The 26303-nt window shown below is 41.9% G+C and overlaps 1 protein-coding gene and 1 long non-coding RNA gene across 2 annotated transcripts in view; one reads left to right on the top strand and one right to left on the bottom strand.

Moving 5' to 3' along the window:
• XKR4 (XK related 4) overlaps window positions 1-25858 on the top strand; it is a 309471-nt gene extending 283613 nt beyond the window's left edge. The window contains exon 3 of the mRNA XM_045002860.1: window positions 24912-25858. Coding sequence (XP_044858795.1) covers window positions 24912-25858 — 947 coding nt within the window. The remainder of the gene's footprint in view (window positions 1-24911) is intronic.
• On the bottom strand, window positions 7084-20569 carry LOC123362511. Its single transcript, XR_006576465.1, has 3 exons — window positions 20460-20569; window positions 19703-19905; window positions 7084-7501 (listed from the first exon to the last, which is right to left on the bottom strand). It is a non-coding gene; the product is annotated as an uncharacterized LOC123362511 (long non-coding RNA).
• Window positions 25859-26303: the final 445 nt, after the last annotated feature.

The following is a 26303-nucleotide window of genomic DNA, read 5'->3' as shown; positions in this document are numbered from 1 at the left end:
ATTCACCCACGAAAGCTCATGCTGCAAAACGTCTGTTAGTCTATAAGGTGCCACAGGATTCTTTGCTGCTTCTACAGAACCAGACTAACACGGCTACCCCTCTGATAGTAAAAAGATAGAGCCCTGTGTGGATACAAAATTTGTATCTGCATCCAATCCGCGATCTGCAAAAATTGTCAGATATCTGTGGTTTTTCAGGGCTCTATTAACAGCTCCTGTGCGCCTGTGATGCAGGGCTGTTCCACACCCCCAACCGCCCCTCACTTCTCCCTAGAGCTCTCCTGCCCTGCCATCTGCTCTGCTCCAACCATACCTCCTTCCCCTCTCCAGGAAGGGAGGTACACTCCTGGGCCCTCATGTGCAGCGCCACCCTCCCATTGGGGGGCTCGGACACCCCTACACAGCTGCAGCAACTCTTGCACACACAACACTTGACTCACTACGCAGGAACACACAGTCACGCTCCCTTCTGAGGGTTGTAATTTACCTCCTCCGTCTGAGCAAGCTGGGGACTACAACTCCCAGATTGCCCAGCGTGCTAATGCCACATATCGCTGCCAGCTTCTGAGTGATTAAGAGAGAGCCAAGCTGGAGCCTGAGGGCTGAGTGACAGCCGAGGGTCCTGCATGGATATAAAATTTGCATCCACATCCAAGCCATGATCCACAAGAATGGTCTACAGATATAAAGCAGACATCCACATATTTGCAGGGCTCTATAAAAGGCACTGAATGTTCCAGTTACTCACTTAGCATATATGTCATAAACGATAGAACTTCAGGAATTAGAGAGCAAGAAAACATCTCCTAGGTCACCTAGTACATTCCCCAGCCAATGTAGCAATAGGAGAAAAAGGTCATTTAATATTTTAGAGCCATTTGTTTCCTTATTACAAGAAAACTAATGTGCTGTGTTTATTATAGTGGGAATATCTGCTTTAGGTAAGGGTATATAATGGCTTTTATTCAAACAGTAAATCATTCAGACATCATACAATGGGAAATGAATGGCATTGTAAATTCTGAGTGTTGGGTGCTTTTTCTGAATTTCAGACAAGACTTTCTGATGTAAGTAGTATTCTGTACTTTACTGTAGCTATCCATAGTCTCACCACATTATTTCATACAACACGCATACTAGTGTGTGACTGTGTAAGTTGTTCATATGGCATGACAAAGGTACTATTAAGTTGCAATGAAATTCTGCAAAATCAGTCTTAAGAAAATAACAAAAGTTTCCCACAGTAGGCCTTAGCACGAAAACAGTGACTATTCCAGAATAACATTATAGTTACTAGATAATGTTTTCACCTCTCTTCCCTAGGTGAATTTCCAAGCAGCACAGCAGGACTGTGATAAAAAAAATAACAATTGGTACTTGAGTTGCCTTGACCATACTAAAAACAGGCACCTTTCAAAACCATTCCCTACTGCTAGTGGGGAATGCAACTGCATGACTGTTCAGGGGCTTACACCCACAACAGCAGCATAATTGCCAATACATAACAAATGTTTCCAGGGACAATTGTCCAAATAAACCAGAGTTTGGGGACCTTATAACCCCAGCAGCTGTAGGGATTTGTGGACATTCTGAAGGTTCTACCAGGTCCTTCAGCCTTCCTCAACATAACCATCCCTCTTGCAAGCAGATATTAACTTCCTTTTACTCTTTTCTTGGAGAGAAGTCTAGTGGCCAGCCTCCTCCCTGGTCTAGTGTCCAATAGGCCCAATTCTCCTTCTGGTGTCATTGTGGTTGGTTGGCAGGTTTGCTGTCTTTTCTACAGCTTGGAATCTCTGTAGGCCTCTTTTCCTTTTTCTCTCTCTCTAGATCATTCCAGTCCCTCCCTCTGGTCTTTCCTATTTTTTTCTCCCTCCTCAATCATTTTTGATTCCCACATCCATCTCCTCCCCCTCTTATCCTGTGTTTCCAACGCTTCCACCTCCTAAAACTGTCTTCTCCCACTTTCCTAGCTCCTAGACTATGACCACCAATCTTGCCACCCTTTGTTTCCCTGCCAAGATGGAAAAAACTGGATTGAACTCAATCTCCAAACCTTTGAAGATTCACCAATTACATATGCTTTATTAGCTCTTATGCTAGGAAAAAAAACAATCAGAATGCTTTACTCATCCAAGCTTTGAGAGCTCAACTATATTCAAAAGAAGGAATGTTAATAAGAATAAAGGGATCGACAGAGCAATCACTTCTGCAACTGTAGTTCACAGACAAAGAAGGCAAGAATTTGAAAGCAACATTATTAATTTCAGTTTCACCAGTCATGATCATTTGCTGACTTCTTAAGTGATAGGGCTGAGTACAGTTTATTATTCAATTTATATTTATTTTTATTTTATCTTTAAAGTGTGGTTATGGTCAAAAGTCTGTTACTCAAGAGACCTACTGAAAAGGCTCTTTCATAGAAATATCACTTTTTAATGACGGGGAAAACAACAAAACAAAACCCTAAACCTCCACAGTGCCATTTTGACAGCCACTTTTCAGAGTCCAACAACACTCTAAGTCTCAATTGCAATATCAACCTCGGACTAAACAGTAGTTTGCTTAGTTGTGATATAACAAATTATTTTTTTTAATGCTGAGAAATTTGATGTGAAAAACTATACAGGATAACCTGCGAAATGGCTTTAGATGGAATTTTTCCAGCTTTATCTTCTTCAAATGCTTCCCTTTTCTGTCTTGTACAATCTTTGATGCTCCAAAGGCCCATGCTATGACAGGTCCATCTGCTTATTGGATACGTCACGTCCAATCAGCACACAGCACACCGTTAGATTTGATTTCTTCTTTTTCTATCTTGATCAAATTTTTTAAATGATTTTTTCCTACCCTTAGGCAAAGTTTCTCTTGTGATCAAAATGTTCACAAGAATGTGCATGCAGTAAAAACTTGCCTCAGTCTGCACAGACTTATGCTCAGATAAAATGTTCATGAGATAAATATGTTAGATAATTGATTTACAAGGGTCTTAGGCTACTGAAAGCTGTGTTTTTATGCTAACAGCTATACAAAATCAACATATTATTGAAAGTACTTTTGATTATGGAAATTGTATTTTCCAACAGAGATTTACAGTGTTCTTCCTGAGACAATGTAACAGGAAAATAATCCCTCTGTCTTCATTCTGAAGTTACTATGGGAGAAGAAAAGGTTTTAATACTGATGTAGGGCCCAATCCTGTACACGCTGAAGTCAGTGTTCAAATGCATCCATTGATTTGAAGGGATGCAAGATAAGGACCGCCAATTTTAGACTGTAAGCTCTTTTGTCTCATATAGGGCTCCCAATCACATAGTCAGCACTGACAGTGGTAAAAAAATAAATAACTAAATTCTCTCACACAATAATGACACACAGAGAGAGCAGTGATGTACTGACATTGTTGAAGTATGAGGATGGTATCTAGATCTTCTAATGCCCATAACTTCCATTGATTTCAATAGGAATTCTGCATGCACAAGGACTGTAGGATTGTAATAACATTTTACCCAGGTTTGTTTTGCTTGAGTGCTTCTTTCCAGAGAAGGACGGTTTGGCTTGGAGAGATACCTAGAGTTGGCTGTTTGCGTTTCTTCACTAAATAACATATTATATTGAATGTGAAGTGTCTTGATACAAACATGAGGGAAGGCACTTCTGTTAACAGGTACAGAACCATCCATAGGCAGCACAAACTTGATGTCTCCTTTAACTAGTGGTAAAAATGATTAAGTAATTTTTTTTGCCTGTTGAAGAAATATTTTGCTGCAGATTTAAGGTAAGAATTATATATATACACAAACACACATGGCAATCAACACCATGTCATTTCAGAGTTGTCAATGTTAAAAGAGCACAGAAAAACATACAAGCAGCACACCACAATTTTTGCCATATAAGAAGCAACTTTCCCCTCTTCAGAATTTAGAATAGGATTTAGTGTTTTGGTTTTTTAGCTGACGTTCCTTTGGAGCCCTATACATGATTTTGTCTGTAGATCTGAGACAGATGCACTGTAGCTAAAAATATCCAGCTCAAATTTGCTTAGTGTCCTTGAAAACTGTGGTTAATAACATCTGTTGATAAAAGAAGTAGAAGTTCAAAGAATTCTATCTGTTTTGAAGTCACTCATTTGTATCTAGGTAAATCACAAAGTACCTAATTCTCCACTGCCTTGCATCTTGTTTAGTCACTTACAGCACTGCTAAGTTGGTGGGAAACACTACTATTTTGATCAGGTAGCATATTGCATGGTACATATATTTGCACAGGGGAAAATAACTATAGTAACAGTACCAAATCAAAATGATAATATTTTATGCCCACTTAGCACCCATGCAGATGACTTCACAAGAGGCAAGGCAGTGAAAACTGTGGGGTTCCTTTTTTCTTAAATTCACTATATTAAAAAAGAGTCAAAGTCTGCTCTGAGCCACAGAAGGCTCACTGGGCTGACATGGTTTAAGGCATGTCCATTTCCATAGCCAATGGTACATAAGAGAATGATGTAGCTAGCATCATAGCTGACTTCTCTGATCCTATGGATCAGGTATTCATTTTGCAGCTGGGTGCTTTAACCACTCCGTCACGACACCTCCCTAATATAGCGTAGAGCTGGTTTACAATCAATTAAAGAAATTTAACCTATCACTTATAAGATTAATACTTAGCACTCATATAATCCTTTTCATGCTGAAAGTACTGTGCTAATGTTAATCTTCTCAACACTCCTTTGAGGCAGGTAAATTATTATCCTGAAGGGAAAAATAAGCCACAGAGGTGACGTGAATTTCATGCATGAAATCAGTGGCAGAGATCAGATTAGAACTCATGAGTCCTACCTCGGTACCTGATCCTACAGATCCTACTGCCTTCATGTATGAAGATGGTGATTTTTCAGATTTTGAACCAGATAATGTTACAGAAAGTGGTAAAGGAATGTACACTTTTGTTTCAACCTGGTCATCAAATAAAAATAGAATAAGCAAACTAGTGTTTTGGGTTTGTTATTTTGTTTTTATTTAATATTTTTCCTATTTCAAAACTGGGAATGAATTATAACTTGATGTATTTTTCAATTCAATAAAGATGGAGGATCTCTGAGCAAATGTGGCACATACCCAGTTACAATTTAAAGGCCCAGTTCTCCACTGCTTTCCACCTTGGGTAGTCATTTACATATGAGCAAAGGTGGCCTAAACACTCTCAATATAGAATGGCAGTATTTTGCACAGATGTAAATAACTTACCCAGTGTAGAAGGCAGTGGAGAATTAGTCTGAAAGCACGTAGCACCCAACCCTTGATACACCACCAGTTATAACTCACAATTAAATTGCCTACACAGTTCACGTGCTGGAACTCTACATTTCCAGTCCAACAGCCTGTCGCTATGCTTAACTCATAGAGTAAAGATGGTTATTCACAGAAGAAAATAGAACCGTTAGGGGCAGGAACAGAAAGTCTAGTAATGGAAGATGTTCAGAAGGAGAAATTTTGGATAGGTCTAATAGCCTCTTTCTGCCTTCTGATCAAAACAGTTGGTTGAGCAAAAAGAACAGACTCGGACTTTTAACTTCTCTCTTCATTTGTTGTGACTCTTCCTAAATAATATTTTTCAGTGCTGCTAAAGTACCATGACTTAAAATTAAGTGATCATAGTTCAACAGCCTGCATCCATAGAAACTCAGCTCTCTGCATATTACCACTGTTATAATAATTGCATAGACAGAGAAGAAAATAAGACATCCCCAAAACAAAATAAATTCATGCCAGTGCAGCTACAGCCAGAACTTGAACTGGGATGAATTGGAAAGGCTACCTGTTAGTCTTTAACACTGGCATCTTATTCTCCAGAACCTCAGTTTACTTTTATTTTAAATTGAAGTCTCTAGCCCACATGATTGTGATTAAAATCAACCATGAAACTAGCATAAATCAGTGAAGTGATGTTTGCCTGAGAATGCAGAGAACCTGAAACAATAACACTGAGAGGTGTGAAATGTCCTCTTCATGTCACTGTTGTAGTAACCTAGATGCTCCATGATGATTATTTAAATGACAACATTAACTGTTTCACTGAGGATCCCAGCATGGAAGAAAGGAGAGGGCGATCATATTATGAGCATCTGTACCATGTACTGTGCATGACATTTCATTTTGGTTCTATGAATAGGTGGTGGTTGGGAAGACTAGTACTCCTTTTCTCCCTCCCCTATCTGACCTGAACCTAGAAGCCGGAGGAAAGAGCAGAGCCTCGGATTTATCTGAGCCCCACCCAGGAAAAGTCAATCCTGCTGAGCCCAGGGATAGCCAAGCTCCTACCCTGACCCAAGGTGCCTATACTGCTCTAATGGTGGGTATGAGGCTGGCTGCTTCTCCTCCCTCTGCTGGTGCATATTAGCAACCTCAAATGTTGATGCATAGGTAACACACACATCATGTTTTCAACCTTTCCTTCACAACCGTGAACAATAGCCACATTTTTTAACGAAAGCTGAGATTACAGACTCTCAACATATCTCTAGGAGTCAGAGTCCAACACATGTGCCTGTTGTGTCTATGCCTTAATTCAGTCCTGCTTGTGGGTGTGACTAAACTCAACTGAGAAGAAGCCAGTCCTGTGGAGGCCAGCAGATCATATGTGATCAAGTTTTGAACTTCATCTGTACATTCTACCACAAGTCGTGTCTCATTTTGACATCTCAACTGGGAGAAACTTGGAACTTTTTTTCCCCCTCCTTCTCAAATTGAAACCCTGGTAGCAGCAGCCACCAGTATCCTGTCTTCTTTTCGCTGAATCTCTGCCTTATAGCTCCCTTGCACAGCAGGAATACTCTCCTTTGCTGCTTTTGATACAGTTTTCTCACCTAAAGTTAGTACCTACTGTAATGTTAGCAGCCTCATGGCCAAGATGGAGTCTGCTTTGCAGGCAGCTCAGGCCAAGAAAAGGCATGTGCAGGAATGCAGCAAGGAAGCTCCCTTCCATCCCAGGGGCACCTGTTACTTACACACACCCCAGAATAGTAAAATGAATATAAGAAATTGAAATATTTATTTACAGAGATGAACAAAGAAAAACAGCAGGCAAGATGGGGGAGTGGTAAAATACTGTTACATTAAACACAAGGCCCCACAGGCCCAGTGGTAGTACAGTGTGAAAGGGAAGACACCAAGCAATGAGTCTGTACTCAGAGTTCCAATCTGGCAGTGAGTCTTAGGTGCCAGTAAACGTTCAACAACCACCACCTCCGGTGCCCTCTTTTGCTGCTCTCGGCAAACCCACACAGAGAGACAGCCTCCCTCCTTATTCCCAATACAAAGTCACAAGCCCCAGTGCTCACAGCCCCATGCAGCTCAGGGCAACAGTGGTACAGGGCCCAGCTTTGGTTTGTCCTTCTCCAGTGATTCCTGCTGGGCACAGTGCTCCTCCTGGCTCCTATCCTGAGGCATCCCCAGTCGGCTGCTCTGTCCCTCGCAGGTTTCAGAGTGGTACCCGTGTTAGTCTGTAGCAGCAAAAACCAGTGAGGAATCCTTGTGGCATCTTACAGACTAACAAATTTGTTTGGGCATAAGCTTTCATGGGCTTATGGTTACAGGTTCTCAGCTGCTTAACATTGTGAGGGCCTTAGCCCTCTTGTCTGGAGGTACAGATACACATACCCTGTTGCTCTCCCTCTCTCCATGCCCCTGGAACAACCAGCACTCCCTCTGCCTCAGGACAAGGTTTTAAAGAGGCCAAGCTCTCTAAACCCAAAGGCCATTACAATACCAACCCTGCTGCCTATGGCACAGGATCTGCTAAAGGGCATATTTTAATTTTTATTCCTCTTGGAAAACTTTAACCACATTATTCACAGTACACAGAAAATTGTCCTTGAATTTCTCAGGTTGGTGTCTTCATCTTGTTATACCCCACATCTGTTTATGTTGGTGTTACAGGAGCACACCCACCCTTAGAGCACCCACTGGCATCAGGGTGTAACATCACCATCATCATCAGCTCCGGCACCTCCTGCAGGCCATCTGCCTCTCGCTGGGTCATCCATGGCTGGCCCTTTGACCACGTCACATAAAAGTTCAGGTCCCTTATGGGGACAGAAAGGTCCAATGAAAGACCAAACATAAATCTGCAAACTAATAACTTCTCCTTTGACTACTAAAGTCTTCTGCTTCCCTTCCCCATAGCCTCTGTCAGTTTATCTCTGGGGTCTCCCTATTGCCACTTATAAGTCCTATCTTCCCACAGAGGAGCCTAACCTGCTCCCCATGAGTTTTTCCTACTCATTGTAGACCCTAAGTCAGGGGCTCCTCCCTCAGGAGCCTGCTCCACTGCCTGTGGGTCTTTCTGCTCCCTTCCCAGAAGGGGCCTCAAACTGTAGGCCTCAGCTCTGTCATGTACAGGCAGACTCCATCTCTCTTCCCAGAGCTTATTGACAGGAGCTTTCCATTATCTTCCTTTCCCAGGGATCCTGATAGTTCGCTTAGAGCTCTTAGTGTCCAGTGGGTCCTCCAGCCTGCAAACCCACAAAGCTTCTCTAGAAGGAGCTCCCTTTCTCTCCCCCTTCCTGCTATACAACTTTTTCTTTATACTGCTCTAGCAGCCTCTTTCTAGCTCCATTACTAATTAGCTAAATGGCACCCCTTGGAGCACCTGATTGCTCCCACGGGTAGCCTAGAGTACCATCAAGGGCCAGTTAGGCTCAAATTCTCCTGAAGAGTGATGGCACTTGGATGGAGCCCTTAGGAATCACCACCAATCCAAGCAGCAATTATTGAAAATGGACTTTGTAATAACTATATTGAATAAAAGAAAAATTCTCTTTCAGACATACATTTTCTTAAATAAAACAGGGAACACTTTCTTGAAAATCTCCTCTGTTAAGACTTTTTCTGCATTTTTAGCATGCTAAAAAAAAGCCTATAGAGAGAAAAAGGTCTGGATTTTAAAAGCAACCTCATGGCTTTTATGTATATATAGTTTTAAATGTATGTGTTTAATATCACAGACTTCCACAGCTGCACAGCAATCCAGCTAAGCGTTCTGGCTCTGCACAAAGTTAACATTTCACTGAATAGGACCTTATTCCCCGAGTAGTCCCACTGAAGTCAAGGGGGGCACTGGTAGAGAAAGGTGCTACTTAACATAAGTTAGGGTATATACTGCCTCTGTTCAGTGCATCAGTAAGATACATTCCAAAGTCCATTCACCTTCTCAACTTGAAGAATATTGCCCTGACTGGGAGGATTCCTGTAACAGAGGATGCAGCAGACAGAGAATCTGTTGCCCTGACTGTACAAATCACAGCAGGATTTGTCTTTAAACAATTAATGATTGAGGAGTTATCATTTAATATGGTGCAATGTATGGATAGAAATTCGTCTGTTACAACAGGACACACCGGATAGAAGTTAGGCACAGAAACAAAGTCTCAGATCAGTAGCTATATTTGCAGATAGTCATGAGATTTATGGTAAAAATTTCAAAAGCACCCAAGTCCCATTTACAAAAATGAATTAGGCACTTAGGAGCCTAAGGGTATGCCTACTGCAATCAGAGGAGTGACTGCAGCACATGTAACATACTTGGGCTAACTTTGATCTACCTAGCTCAAACAACAATAGCTGTGAAGCTAAAAGGTTAACCACTTGAGAACACTTCCAGGTCTTGGGCAGGATTGTACAGTCCATGCTGCTGCCCATATTGCCATGGTTTCAAGCTAGATAGATCAAAGCTAGCTCAGGTATGTCTACACATGCTGCAGGCACACTTCTGATCATAGTATCAGATGTCTCCTGAGTCTCATAGGAAGTCAGTTGAACTTAGATTCCTAAGGGCTAGATTCACAAGGGGGACTGAAAGCACTGCAAAGATCAGCACATGACCAGCCACTGAAATGTAGGCATCTCAGGGACTTTAATGGTGGAAACTTACGTGCCTAGGGGCTTGAGATACCTACAAGGTTAGATGGCGGCTGAACAGGGGTTTTGGGGATGCCCATGGCACCAAGGTGTTGGACTTAGGCAGGTAGACACAGAAGTCCCCTTGTGACCCCACCCCTAGTGCCCAAGTTACTTTTGCAGATGGGTCTGAGGCTCTTAAGTCACTTAGCTGCTTTTTAAAATTTTACCCTTAGTCAAGATCGTGCCTCTAAAAAAGGTTTTACACATTTTAACATTACAGCTTAAATCCTCCAATAACCAGTGGCTATTTTGTGCCTAACTACTGGAGCAGAGCAGCCCTTGTGCCAGTGTAGTGGCCATAGTAGGAGCTACCCATGTACTCCACCAGCACAGGGAGCATGGCTGGGGGAAAGTAGGCATGGCTGACACATCACTACCCTTTTTGAACCCAAGCTGCCTAATCAACCATTAGGTATGTGGCACACCCTAAAACACCCATCAAACTGCTCTGATTTATTGCAGGAGACCAGAATGACACATGTCCCTTTCTCTTCTCTGGCTGTAGTCAAGGATCAGGGCCTATGTTTTCTATGAAATATAGTTATTGTTTACCACTCAGATAGGTATGCATGGTGCTTTAATAAGTTTCTTCCAGAGAAACATCAAATATAATTCCAATGAATAAAATAAATGTATACTACAGCTGATGGAGACAGCAGTTTGTATAGAAGACGACAGTACCATGTGCTTGGCACCCTAGGGTTTGGGAATCACATTTTTTCCCAGCTCTGTTTGCAGGCATGGCTCATTAAGCCATTAATTACATAAATTGGTTACTTCAAGCCACACACCAGATGGTGGTTCTAAGTCTGAAACACAGGGTAGGGTGACAGTCTGAAAGTAAATTATTTTCGGTTGTCACTCAAAACTGACTGCCTGCCTTGATTCCCTAGGGGTTAAAAAAAAAAATCTCACAGTGTAACTGCCAGTCAAGCTTACTAACAGACCCAACAGGGGAACTGCCAAGCCTGAAATATTCTCCTCTTGCTGCAGTTTATACACTGCAGAGAAATATTTGTATGATGCTCATGCGTATATTTTGGCAGTTTAAGCACTTACATTCATTATATACTGCTATTCTGAGGTCCTTATTACTCTGAAATAAAAATTCAGTTCAGGATGACACCTACCGTACATTTATTTTTGTGGGGTAAGGGAAATCTGTGGTATTTGACTTACAAAAAATGTTGATAAAGTAGCAATTTAGTGGTCATAGTGGTTTCTGTTCTAGTGCAATATATATATTTTGTAAACATGTTTGGCCCACAATAGGATCCAATAATTTGGAGGCCCATAGAAAGAAGAGACCGTTGTATGCGATATAGTTCCCTGGAACAACTAGTCAGGAATACTCTGAACTCTAATTGCCATACCTCGGTAATTTTGTGCTTGTGGCAAAACAGACTTTATCATACCACAACACTGCTGGATGGCTAAGTCATGAACATTTTGGACTAGTTACTCTGACCTATTTTCCAAGTGTGACCACTTATTGCCACCTGAGTCCAGCTCACTTTACAGAAACTCCCTAATATAAGAGCCATTTGTTTTTTTAATAAGCTGATCTACCAGCACGTAGCCCTGCAAAGATCCAAATGCACAGAGAGGATTTACTTCTACAGTGCAGACACAAATTGTATTCCAGTCTGAACTCACTGACTGTAGTGCTTGATTATGCTGGTGGAAAGAAAACTGATGCAGAGCAATCTGCTTTGCACTAAAATTATTAGGCAGTTTTACCAAAGATTCAGCTTTTAAATCTCAATTATTCAAGATGGCTAAATCATACTGAACTCTAATACCCAAATGGAGAAAGGTGTACCCAGTGATTAGAACAATGGACTCATTTAGAAAGCCTGGGTTCTACTCCTGAGTTGGATATAGACTTCCTCTGTGACTTCAGGCAAATCACGTAACCTCTCTTTGCCTCAATTTACCCATCAGTACAATAGGTCTAATACTCACCTACCTCAAAGAGCTACTGTGAGACTAACTCAATGACTGCAGACCACTTTTAGATCCTTGAATGAAAGGTGCTAGAATTGCAAATTATTATTAAAGTCACACTATATCCAAGCAGCATGTTTATGGAAGTCGGACACATTCTGTGAGCATATAATATTGCCAACCAGGAAGGAGTTAAAGGAATGTAATGTGGATGTAAGGGGAAACATTGTCATCTTAGGCTACATCTACACTACAAGCTAGGGATGTGAGTCCCCCACTTGTGTACATATACTCGTGCTAGCGCTCATTAAGCTAGCACAGGTATAAATAGCAGTGTAGCTGCATGGGTAGCAGCAGCAGAGGCATAGTTTAGCTATGCCAAGTACAAACCCACCTGAAGCTGGCAGGTACTGTAGTATTAAGGTAGATGGAATATAGGTGTGACCATAACCCAGTCACTGCCAAACATTAAACAGTGTTAAACAAGGCCTGGGGTTTGGCATGCAGAGACCTCAGCCTACTTAGTAACCATGGCAAACACACCATTAAAATCCTTGCAACCTTTTATTAACAATACAGAAAAGAAAGAAGAAGAGCTAAAGTATTTGAAGTGTAAAGTATTAAGTAAGGCTTTCATTTTAACAACATTTCTTTTCCCTTTAGCTGGAGAGGGTTTTTTAGAAGGAAAAAAAATCCTTGTTTGAGAGTCTTTTAGATGGTAACAAAGACTGTAATAACTGCCCTTTGGGGGGAAGAAGTTAGTTGAAATGGGCTGGAGCTGTCATTGTCACTGTTAAAGTCCGATCCCCTTTCCTAGGAGACAAAACAAGACAAATACACACAAAATGGGAGAAAAAAGAAACGCAAATGCATCAAATGCAGGTTCTATCTCTGGAGTTGACATTCGTTTGCAACCTCACTGCTGCAGGAACACAGGCACGGCACACAGGCTTATCAGTCATATCTAGATATGATAAATTCATACCAGCCTCAGGCTGCTCAAGGCATTGCCTTTTTCTGGTCACAGGCTTAGAGGAGTGTTACAAAATATAGTCTTGGCCAGCTAAGCCAGACTCTTATCAGACAGAAGGGAAAAGGAGCAGGATAGGAAAGAGACGAGATGGGGAAGGAAAAGGATACACAAGGGCAGGAAGGCAGGCTGTTGTGATGAAGTCTGGCATCCCAGGTGGTGTTTGGATTCAGCCAGAGCAAGCTCTGTCATCTGGTATGGGGAGATGGTCAGCCCGCGCTGCTCCTGCAAGGAGCCACTCTCCCGTCCTCCTCCTCCTCAACTGCTGCTGTTCTAGGCTTCCCTTCCCCGCCCCCCATCAGTTTCCTTTGCTACCCTTCCCACCACTGCAATCCCCTAGTCCACTAAGGGTCCACTCACCCTCACCTGGCCTAATTATGCACTCAGCTGTGAGATGAGTGTAAGTTCATAAGATGTCATCATAACCTATAACAACAAATGTCGATGGGAAAGGGTATGAAAGGGAGACAGAAAGATTGAATTAGTCCAAACAAAAAGTCCAACTGATATAATTAAAGGAACTGCCCTGGGTGGGAGGGCCAGAGCCTGAGCCCCACCACTCTGGGATGGAGGCGACAAAGCTGAAGCTCAAGGGCTTCAGCCCCAGGCAGGGGGCCTGCAACCCGACTCCTGCTGCCCAGAGCTGAAGCCCTCGGGCTTTGGCTTGGCCCTGGGTAGTGGGGCTCGGGCTTCAGCAAGTCTAAGCCAGCCCTGACAACCCCACTCAAAGGGGGCGGTGACCCACTTTGGGGTCCTGACCCACAGTTGGAGAACCGCTGATCTAGAAGGATGTGAGTATAACTAACATCTATAACCTGTGCATAGGTCTGTACAGAATTACTATATGCTTGGGTATTCATAACTTTGCTGGTAACTTTAACAAAACTTGTGAAAGACTAGACCATGTTCTTGTGACTGCTTGTGTGGTCACTATCATTGGTCTTTGTCCCCCCAGAGACTGTAGTCTGAAGCGACTACTAGAGGTGACTTTCACTGTAGCCACCAGAGCCGAACCCATGGAGGTGTAATACCACATTACTAAATTCACTTTAAATAAAATAAAAGGCTACAAATGGAAGCCCAACAAATCAGGCACATCAGTAGGTGGTATCTAAATGCATACATGGTTAGAACCCTGTTAAAAATCACAGAATTTCCCTCCTTATGTGCTAAACTCATAGTGCAATATGAACATACCCTCAGTTGGCAAAAATTGGAACATAAGTCACTTAATAGATAAACGGAGCTTCTTGACCCACAACTGAGATTGTGCAAGAGGATTTTGGAAGCCAGGGAATGATCAGATCAGGTTGGAAACAGGAGCTAAGGGAGAGGCCAGTGACTGAATATTGGGAGAGAAACCATGATACTAGCTGCATAAAATTCACTCTTAACCTATGTGCTGTCCTGTAGGCAACAGAATACACTTCCTAGTAAAGGGATGGTGGAAAGATTAACCTTATACTGCCACTCTAATTTTCCACATGGTTTCAGTTGTTTCATTAACACTTAGCTTGTGACTAGTTGGAGTTATTATTATTAGGGTGGGGAGATATTTGTTAAAATACATTGTGATATGTTTCTGTTAGGCCTGTCAATTTAAAAAAATTGCAAGATTAAAAAAATGAATCATGATTAATTGCAGTTTTAATCACACTGTTAAACAATATTAGAATACCATTTATTTAAATATTTTGGGCATTTTCTATATTTTCAAATATAGGGTCACAGCTGGGGGCTCTGGGTTTCAGCCCTGCTTGGGGCTTCAGCTGCTTTTGGGGCGCAGGGCTCCAGGCCCCATGCTGCCCAGGGACCAGCGGCCTGGGGCTGCTTCAGCCCCCATACTGCCAATGCCTCGTGCCCCATCCACAGGTATGCAGTTAACACGTTGATTTTGCTTTCAGTTAATCACAGGCATTAATTGAAAACCCTAGTTGCCTACGGGTGGAAGTACCTGGGGCAGGGGGATGCTAGTTCCCCTTCTTTCCACTGTCCCCTTTCTGCGTGAGCCTGAAGTCACGCTGTCTTTTGACTGCAGTAGACGCCGAGCAGCAGTTTCACTTGCTAAATCACCCCCCTTGTGTCCTACTTGTAATTTGCCTCTGCCTGCCCTTCCCTGCCTCTGGGGCCAGGGGGTAAGAGCCCCCCGTTTTCCCAAGCTCACTCTTTTCCATGCCCCTGGAGCCATGCTGCTTCACAATCCTGTTTGCTGCTTCAAGGCACAAAAGAACGGAAAAATGGCTTGGAAAAGGAATTAAGGAGAGGTGCTTGGTAATTGAGCAAGCCGGGGGCAGTTGGGGACTCCTATGATTGGTGCAGCAGGGAGCCAACCCCCACATCATTATAGTCCACCTTAACCCCTCCTACAAGGGGTGGGGGGGTCGATAAGGTCTCAACAAGGGAATTGCTGGAGGGACCTGGTCCTAGCAAGGGAATTGCTGGAGGGACCTGGATAAATGGGGGGGAGCTGTGCCACCCCTCCCCCACCCCAGCCCCCCCAAAAAATGGGCTGGAATTGGTAAGGTCTCGGCAAGGGAATTACTGGAGGGACCTGGATGAAAAGGGGGGAGCTGGTGGAAGCCACCCCGCTCCTGAAAAAGTTGGCTGGAATTGGAGGGTCCCAGCAGTGAATCTGCTGGAGGGATACAAGTTTTGCACATACACGGCACATTTTATCTGCCAGTTTAGTCCCAGACATCTAATAATAAAGTTGCGACCTGATAAAACCCATATCTAATGTCTCCTGTCTCCATAGCCAGACAATCAATAGCATGAAAAAGGTATTTGAAGTTCTTTGAAGAAATACAGCAGAAACAGACTTGAGAACTGTGATGCTGCACAAACTTAGAAGCAAATAGCATCAGGTACTATACAAAAACCACCACTATAACAGTTCTACTTTTCCTTCATTAAGCAGAATTATACGAATGCTATATTGACTTCCTGTTCAGAATAATAATTGTCTTTGGTTCCTAAACACCATATAAGCTTTACCATGAATTCAGAGCCCATTGTGCGCATGTTATTACAGCATGTGTGCACAAACCAGTGAATACCTCAACACCTGCATTTTTAATGTTGGAGAGGCAAGTTTCAAGGCTGATTTTTGAAAGTTCCCTCCATATGTTCCTTATGATACACAGTGACAGCATTATAATCTATTTAAGCAGACACTTTTTCAGAGCAGTTTAATACAGTATCTCAGAGGACCTGTCACTGTCCTAGAAAGCAGGGGCGGCTCTATGTTTTTTGCCACCCAAAGCACGGCAGGTTTAGGCGGCACACCTGCGGGTGGTCTGCTGGTCACGTGAATTTGGTGGCATGCCTGCGGGAGGTCCACCGGTGCCGCGCCATTGGCGTCCCTGCCACCAAATTGCTGCCAAAGCCACAGGACCGGCGCATCTCCTGCAGGCGTGCCGCCGAAAGCTGCCTGCCTGCTGCCCTCACAGCGAGCAGAAGGCCACCCCCCATGGCTTGCCGCCCCAGGCACATGCTTGCTGCGCTGGTGCCTGGAGCCACCCCTGCTAGAAAGACTTTTATGCATTCCAACCACAATTACTCAACGCAGCTGGAAAAAGTGATGTTGTTCAGAGGGTCTTACTTAGGTCAGCTATCTTGGTACCTCTAAACCCAGTAAGGATTTATATGTTCATCCACTGTGTATACTGATTCTGGGACTGTTCTAGAGGCAGTACCTCTCAACGTTTTGAAATCAGGAAAGAGAAAGAGTAGACACAGGGTGCACAGATTAATCTTCAGAGCACAAGATTATGCAGTTCAAGTATCTCATTATCCAAGACAGTAGAAGTTGAGAAGAATAACCAATTGTCAGGTTGTTGGACTAGCTGAATTGTGATAAAAGACTAACAGCTAAAAATGTAGTTTGACTAAGCAATGACTAAAGGGCGCTATAACTGTCTATGAATACTTGGTGGACGTTTACACCTAGAAGAAAGAAGGAAAATTTAGTGTTTTAAGTCAGTTTGACTAGGACTGATGTGATGGAAGTTTTAAAAGGGAAATTTAGGCTACCAAGAATGTTTTTCAGACAGATTTATTAACCCATCAAACAATTTCCTAAAGGAAGGGACAGAAGGTCCGCCAGCTGACACACAACGAGACAGGACAAAATACTAGAAAGGGAGATTTACTTGATGGCCAAGTGGGACTTTCCCCATCTTTAGACTCCATGATAATCACAGAACTGAAGGAGCACTTCTGTGATTGGCGCTCAGCTCCCCACACTGCACATCATACAGAGTGGAGTATTGATCTGAGATGGCACTTCTACAACATGGAACAAAGAACAGAATTACAAGAGCTGAGAGATCTGAGTAGGAAGAAAAGTAAGGGATAAAGGGGTCAGGTAGAAGGAGCACTGACTATATGAGAAGAAAGCATGAAATAGGGACAGTGACCTAGGAGGGGAACCACAAAGGAGATCGGGGAGGAGAGAGTAACTGGATATGGTGTGGACAAAGCAGAGGTGACCATGGAAGAGGGGAAGGGTGAGAGATTGAATGATTTAAAGACTGAGGTTGGAAAGAAAGTGAAGAGGAGGGTGAGAGAAGACAGACAATAGAGAGGAGGAGAGAGATAAGAGGAATGGAGACAGGACATACCCTTAGTATGAAAGAGAGAGGGGGGGGGTATGTCTACACTGCAATCAGAAGTGTAATTGCAGCACATATAGGTATACCCAAACTAGCTTTATTCTAGCTACCACAAATACCACTAGCAGGGAAGTTGCAGCAGCATTGGCTTCACTACAGGTCAGCTGTTCCTGTTAGTACACCCCACATTCAGGCTGTCCTGACATAGTTTTATTGTTATTGGTAGTCATGCTAGCTAGATCAAAGCTAGCTTGGGTATGTCTTCATGATTGGCAATCACATCTCCAATCCAACTGCAGTGCAGATGTACCTTCAATGTCCATAAGCTTAACTGTGACTCTGCACCTTGAATCTCACTTGGAACCTGCCCCTGGACCTATTTACAGGCCTCAGAATCCCTCCTGAAGCAAAATAATTGTCTCACAAGGGACTTGTAAAGTATGACTAATAGGAAGAACTGCACCACAGTCACAGAAGTTGAGACAGGGAGGTCCAGGGGCCACTGGAAGTCAGAGATGGGATAGAGATCAGAACTACAATGAACTAATAAATAAAAAACATCTAGATCTAGTTAGCACCTGATTATCTTATAAAAGACAAGGATCAAAAGTACTTTCTTCCTAAAAAACAAAATTACTTGGTTTGACTTTGTTGTGAAGATCCAGAATAAAAACAATATTTAAAAAATATTACCTTCTTCAAAGCTTCACTCTGCAGCATATGAGCACTGTGGAGATCAACACCCAGTGGAGCTTTATAGAACCCAGGCAGAAGTGAAATGCAATACTAAGTTATTTTAAAATAAAATGAGGATGAAAAAGATTGTAAATACCAATGTACTTCCTGCTTCTTTTTCTGCCATAATATGTTACCAGTTGATTTACAAAAATAGTATCTATTTTTTAAAATACCGGTATGCTACATGAAAGAATAAGTGTAGAATTATATTATGCAAACACCTTAGAAACCTTTGGGGCGTTACCAGCATGCATAAGTGAAAAGAGAGTAGTAGTATTCAATTATAACTTTGGTGAAGATTCAGAGGTTAATATTCTTCCTTAGCCTTTGAAATAGCAATAAAACTAGTTAGACAAGGTGAAGTCTTAATAAAATATGTGTAAACATAATAATGAAAACACAAAGACAGGTAAAAGTTGTATAAAAATGTAATAGGGAATACTAACTTTTCTATAGAATTTGTAAACCTAACTATGAAATCTAGGATCTATGGAAATGTGTGGCAGTCTAGTGGCGAGAGAACTGGATTGGGAATCAGGAGACATAGCTCTGCTCCTGACTCTGCTATTGGCCTGCTAGATGACCTTGGGCAGGAAACTTCACTTATCTGTGCCTCAGTTTCCCATCTGTAAAATGGGGATTGATACTTACCTCCTTCATAAGTGTTTTGAGATCTACTGATGAAAAGCTGTGTAAGACCTAGATATTATTATAGTAGAGAATAACAATGACTGTTAAATTCTATATGTTTTATAGTGGTAAAGCCAGCAAAAGCATTATCTACACTAGGGCTCCCACCAGTGGGAATTTTTGGTATAATTCCCAGGTGTTGTGAAGTCTGAAGATTCAAACTGTGCTGCATTTTGTCCTTGTTCACACTGGCAGCTAGTCTGTGTTCAGCACAGATTCTCCTCCACATCTAGTATTCGTCTTGGAAGTCCTATGCAACTATTATTTATAAGTAGGTGGGATATGTTATCAGACTTAGTCATTTCTCACAACCCCACCCAAACCCCCACATACCTCCTACGCATGGAATGCCTTCTCTGACCTAGTTCACCAAGACTCACTTCTACCACCCTCACAAAGTGAGTCAGACAAATCTTTTAGGAAATTTTTTTTTTTAAAAGACATTTTTCTTAATAATTCAACAATTCTACATGCATGCCTTTGCTGAGTATGTATGTCACCTTATTGTAGTGACCACCGTATCTCCCTCCTCCATTCCACTGTTGTCCCTTCGCTGCATTGTGCATAACATTAGATTGCAAGCTTTTCAAGGCTGGGGTCTTGCCCAGGGTATACGTACTGTGAGGAGCCTAGCACAATTCTGGACATTGCAAAATAAGAGTTCTCTATGGCCCAGTCCCACTCCTATCAAAGTCACTGGGCAGTATTATTAGAGCCTTACTTACATATCAAGATGTGAGCTCAGGATTCCGCATTTCATCTCTAACTGTTGATGGCATCTGTAGCTCCTTTAGGAAGCAGATCTACTGGAAAATTTTGAAAAGGGAAAGGTATGAGTTCCATGCATGTGCCTGGGTCTATCCTCTCACACCGTCACCAGAGCGGGAATGGCAGATAGAACTAGAGGGCTGCTCCCACTGGATTGCCACTATTGGATAAAAAATAAATTCAACCAACCTTGCAGACAACAGAAAGAAAATCTAGCCCTAATTGTTTATGCACTATAGTTTCCACAAACTTGAACTGTTCTGTAGCTAGCAAGAGCACTTGTTTATTCTGCAATACAAAATAAATACCCCCTGGGCTGCTGGAGTTAATGAAGATCATAGACTCATAGAACCAGAGGGTTGGAGGGACCTCAAGGGTCAAATCAGCTGCTGCTGATTGGTGCATTTTTCATTAGCACTTTAGAACATCCAGTCTTCCCCACTCCACTATTGTTTTGGTATCTAGTTTTCAATCTGTGGGTTAGAAATGTGTCATTTCTTCTTTTGAAATCTTGATGCAGTGACCTCTAGTCATGCCCCCAGTACTTAGCAAATGCATCAACATGTACCAATTAATGAATTACCTATTCATGTCTAAAATCATTGGAATTTGTCACAGTGTATCTCTTCAGCTCCCCAGTGAGCAGCACTGCCTACCCCATTGTCATGGATTCCTAATCACAAATACAGTCTGTTACTTTTCCACCATATGTACCTTTAATGCCTGTTTCCACACAGGGCAGGATGTACCACAGGTACAAATGTACAGTCCCACCCCCAGCCTTTCACACAGCTTCTCTCCTCTATTCAGCTTACCCTCTGAACTTCCCCTTTTGCTTCCTGTTCCTCTCAATTAAATATACTCCCATTACTAAGCCAATTATCTCATTAGCCCAGCAATTACCACCCAGGTGTCAGTAATCCCCCCACAGCAACTAGTTAATTAACTTCACTTAAGCTTGCAGTCTTCACACTGTTTTAGCCACTTCAGTGACCAGGATGCTACAGATAGTGCACAGAATTCTTTCTTCATTAGCAGCCATTTGTATCAAATACAATATCCTCTTTCTTACATAATTCTTCTCATGGTTAATTATTTTAGTAATTGCTTAGTGATCTTGGCCATATATAATACAGAAAAATAAAGACAGTCCCCATCATAAAATGTTTACAGCCTCATCTTACATCTGTGTCCATAGCCAGCAACTCTAATAGCACAAGAATGAGACATAGTAAATACTTGAATCTTCAGTTCTTTTGTATTGCACGTGCTCTTACTCCATTTCCTCCTCATCTACTCAGTATCTCTACATTTGTTTCATAATAGCTATGGATATGTCTCTATTACTGAGGTTTTATATAATAAAGAACTACCTAGCTTTAGGATCTATGGCTTAATAGCAGAGAATGTGACCTTGAATTTAGTATTTTATTTGAAAAAATTCTGTGTGAGAATTAATGAATGATCTTGCATATGCTAAAGTAAAACTGAAGGTATGTATGCATGATATTTGGGGATTGTGTGGTCCTCAAAAAAGGATTTGCAGAGAAAGCATACAAAAAACTCTCATATATTATCCTGTCCTATGCCAATTATAAAATTAAGGAACTCTTTTTCAATACTATTTATTAAGATTGGAGGAAATTCTCAGTGATAATAATTACTCTCTTATTACTCCTCCTCTCCAAACTTTTCATTTTATAAAGGTGACACTCTTTAATTATATTTTGGCAGATGCATTAAAATCATGTGTTAAGATTAAGAACATGAGAGCTTATGCTTTCAATTGCTAATGTTGCCTATAGAAATAATGATTACTGAGAGAGAGTTCAGCATGACAAGCAAATGTACATATCAGAAAGGGAAACATCATCAATTTGTACTGTTTTCCCAGCCCTCCTCACTGAGTCTTATTATTTGCTCTCTTCATGAAGGAGGATTCCACCAATAATATTACTATTTTGGTATCCTCGTATCAGAACAGGGGAAGAAGTGGCAATACTCTACTCAAAAACTGTGCTACCAATCCCAGGGCAGTTCTGTGCTTCTTAAAAAAAATTGACATTGAGAGAGATAACGCCATGACAATTTTTATATGATCGTTAGGCAACTAAGTTAGCACCCCTTTTAGATCAATGAGAGCACTAAGAGAGGCATGAAGTTCCAGTCTATCCACCAACTGAGTGAGATATCGTCATAACCTCAGATAATAACCTCAGCTATCATAATAACTAGAAACTTTTTTAAAATAAAAGCTTTAATTCCTCAGAAACTGATGAGGGCACCAGAGAAGTGGCAATACATTATACCTCTTGGTATTAAATGTTTTCAGAACTAGGTGTTGTAGAGCTGTTCACGTAACTCAACTGGCAGAGCAGTCATCTTAGAATGCTCTTGTCTCATCTTGAACTTTTCCCTAAAGGTAATCTGATAGGTTACCACAGCGGTTCTCAAACTGTGGATTGCGATCCCAAGGTGGGTCCCTACCCCGTTTTAATGGGGTCACCAGGGGTAGCGTTAGACCTGCTGGGATCTGGGGCTGAAGCCTGAGCCCCACCGCCTGGGCCCACAGCCGAAGCCCACGTCCCACAACCCAGAACCAAAGCTGAAGCCCGCGAGCTTCAGCTCTGGGTGGTGGGGCTCAGGTTACAGGCCTCTCACCTGGGGCTGAAGCCCTTGGGCTTTGGCTTTCCCCTCCCCTCTATACCCAGGGCAGCGGGGCTTGAGTGGGCTCAGGCTTCTGTCCCCCTTCATGGGTTGTGCAGAAATTTTGTTGTCTGAAGGAGATTGTGATGCAATGAAGTTTGAGAACCCCTGTTACCACATATGTCTTTCTAATAACAGACGTGAGAGATGGCTTCTGCTTATGTTGTGCATTCACAGTAGCTCACAACATAATTAACACCCTGCCAGTGACAGAGATGGTTGCTTGCAAGAACCAAAGTAATGTTCTCTTCTGAAAATGAATCCTCTTAAATCAAAGGGCAAAATCTAAAGGTGATAAGAACCCACTTGTGCTTGTTCTTTGTGAATCGCATCAGTTGCAATAACTGGGCTTTGCATTACACCACCACTTCCAAGACACAACTAGAAATTATTTTAGATGAAGTAAAATAAAGGGCTAAATTTTGCCCCTCTTCCTGAAGAGGAGGAATACATTCCATGAGTAATTACAAATGAAATCAACGAGCTATCCCTGGAGTTATATGCTATTCAGGCTAAAATTAGAGTTAATTGGAATTTTTTTTCATGTCATTAATAATTTAGAAGAAAAAAATCCAGTATTGTCAAAACTGTTCTTCAAAGTGCCTGAAAATTTTGGCCAAAACCAAACTTTTTCATGAAAATTTGTGATTAAATGCCATTTTTCTCTGAAGAAAGTTGTGATGAAAAAAATTTAACCAGCTCTACCAAAAGGAATTATGATTGGGTTAAATTCTGAAATCTGAAAATTTCTTTTCATCCCAAATTGGCATGCAAAGGTGAAATTTCAAAATTTCCCAAGAAACAAAAGTTGGAAATATCAAACCACTCATATCAAAACTTTGATAAGGCTGAAGCACTTCATTTCATTCCACTTCGATAAGGCTGTTTCATATTGACTAGTTTGAAGCACTTTGTTTTGATCTGATCAATTTAATTTTTATATTATTATACTATTAAAGTCTACTCAAAACATTTCAATAATTTTGCACTGGAAATTTCTGTGAAACTGATGCTTTCCTGAGAAACGTTTTGAATGCAACAAGTCAGCATTTTCTAATAGAAAACTGTTTCAGTAGGAAAATGTTTGACCATATATAGTAAATTAGATTGTTAGACAAAAAAGTAGTACAAACTAACTGAACCAACCATAGTGCATAATTTGACAATGGGCACCTTTGGTCTGACCCAGTATGGATGTTCTTATTTTATGTTATGGCAGTGATATTGTCACGGGATTCTCTACTCACCACTGGGGTGCCTTCACCTGGCTGGTCTGGGATTAGTTCCTTCCAGGTCTGAAACTCCTTTCCATCACTTGTTTACAAGCCCCACAGCCTGTCTCTCCATGGTTTGGCTGCTCCCTCTTCATGGCTTGGCCATACAGCTATCTCACTATGTGTTTTCCCCTTCCGGGGGTATCAAATTCACACAGGACAAACCATCTCAGGCAGACTCCAAATCCACTGCCCTGACCATACCACTTTCCAAGTAGCTGGTAGGGGAATTTGGGCCTGCCCTCTATTTCGGGTTCCAGCTCGGGGACCATCTAATCAGCAGTCAAAGTCTGCACCATCTTAACCCTTGCTGCCATTTCCCTGAGCCATTTCCTGCACTCTCTCCCCCTATGTTTCCTTCCTTCCCTCTCTATTATCCAAAGGATGGCTAGTGCAGACTCCTTCAGTGCAGCCCTTTTCTGCTGCCAGCTTCCTGGCTTTATACTATTCCTGCCTGTTCCTTCTCAGCTAGGCTCCATCATCATTCAGAGGTTACTTAGGACATCTAATTCCCCTCAGTGATGTCATATCCAGTTAATTTGCCTCTTCTCAGACTCACTAAACTTTTCTAGGCTAGTGTGGGGTGAACACCCCATGACAGATATTTTAGGAAGCTCTAAGCATAGTCTCAAATTCTAATCAATTGGATTATTTATTTATCATATAGCACCATAAGTAATTAAATTAGAAGGAAGTATTAATTTTATACTGAGCTGTTATGTAGTTTTCTTAGAAACAATGAAATCTTGTGTTCTTTAAAATAATAATAGTAACTGTACATTGTTAACTCACACTGTTGACAGAGAGATCTATTGCAAATCACTGAATTTTGTAAATTAGCAAGTTACTAGACATTATGGAAAGGCAAAAATAATATGTCACAGGATATTTTTTGTTCAGGGTGGCAACTCTAGTTTAATTGCACTCATTATAACGTGCTAGTACACAAACAACTATAATGCAGTCCACTTTGTAAAAACTCAAAAGTCCACTGAAATTTCAGTAATATGAGATCTGTCCTAACTGATTGTTGAGCAATTGGGAGACAGTATGAATTCCTAGTGTTAATTATGAAGGGTGCAGTTTAGCACAATGTGGATTATGGAGGTTCTGCTGTATTTTCACTGGCTCCAACCAAGTTCTAATGCACTAATTAACCCTTTACTGCATCTCCTATTTTTTCTAGGTCTTACAGCTGCAGCATCTCTTGTGTCCCTGGCTTGGGCTTTGGCTTCCTACCAGAAAGCCCTCCGTGACTCCCGCGATGACAAGAAACCCATCAGTTATATGGCTGTTATAATCCAGTTTTGCTGGCATTTCTTCACAATTGCAGCCAGGGTCATTACTTTTGCTCTCTTTGCCTCAGTTTTCCAGCTGTACTTTGGGATCTTCATAGTCCTCCACTGGTGTATCATGACCTTCTGGATCGTCCATTGTGAAACAGAGTTCTGCATCACTAAATGGGAAGAGATAGTGTTTGATATGGTTGTTGGGATTATCTATATCTTTAGCTGGTTCAATGTCAAGGAAGGAAGGACACGTTGTAGGCTCTTCATTTACTATTTTGTGATCCTTTTGGAAAACACTGCCTTGAGTGCTCTCTGGTATCTGTACAAGGCCCCGCTGATCTCTGATGCTTTCGCCATACCAGCACTGTGTGTAGTGTTCAGCAGCTTTTTAACAGGCATTGTTTTTATGCTGATGTACTATGCCTTCTTTCATCCCAATGGACCAAGATTCGGGCAGTCGCCAAGCTGTGCTTGTGAGGACCCTGTCGCTGCCTTCACTATGCCCCCAGAAGTGGCAACAAACACTCTAAGGTCTATCTCTAACAATCGGAGTGTCACAAGTGATCGGGATCAGAAATTGGCAGAGAGGGATGGGTGCGTGCCTGTCTTCCAGGTAAGGCCCACTGCACCTTCAACACCTTCATCCCGGCCGCCAAGGATTGAAGAGTCAGTCATTAAAATTGATCTGTTCAGGAACAGATACCCGGCCTGGGAGAGACACGTGTTGGACAGAAGCCTGAGGAAGGCTATCTTAGCTTTTGAATGTTCCCCCGCTCCTCCACGGCTACAGTACAAAGACGATGCCCTTATTCAGGAGCGCTTGGAATATGAAACCACTTTATAAAAAATAATAAAGACTTGAAGAAGCTACAAAGTTACAGTCCAAATGAAGGGTTGACTGTAGGGCTGTGGCAATAACTAAACTGCATACTACAATAGAGCAGCAAGCGATAGTTTGCATAGTCTGGCTATCATCATGATTATCATTTGATCCTCTGTATGCAGTCTGTCTGCAGTTCACTTATAAAGCAGCATCACCTGAGAGCCTCAAAAAATCTATTACGTCAACTGGGAAACAGACCCAGCTCATGACTCCTTGCTGCTATGAAACTCTGCTACACAATACTTACGATCAACAGGAAGATTCTGATGAGAGCTTTCAACTTTAACCAGTAGTGCATTTTACTTTAGAAATGAATGATTGATATTTGCTTATTTAATGACAAAAAAATGTCAAAATAGCTTAGCTGTACCAGGCACTGTTGCTGTTATAAAAACTCTGGTTTCTG

This window comes from Mauremys mutica, chromosome 2 (genome assembly GCF_020497125.1).
Source record: "Mauremys mutica isolate MM-2020 ecotype Southern chromosome 2, ASM2049712v1, whole genome shotgun sequence".
NCBI lineage: Eukaryota > Metazoa > Chordata > Testudines > Geoemydidae > Mauremys > Mauremys mutica.
The sequence above is the reverse complement of the archived record's forward strand: the minus strand, read 5'-3'. Positions and strand labels throughout refer to the sequence as shown.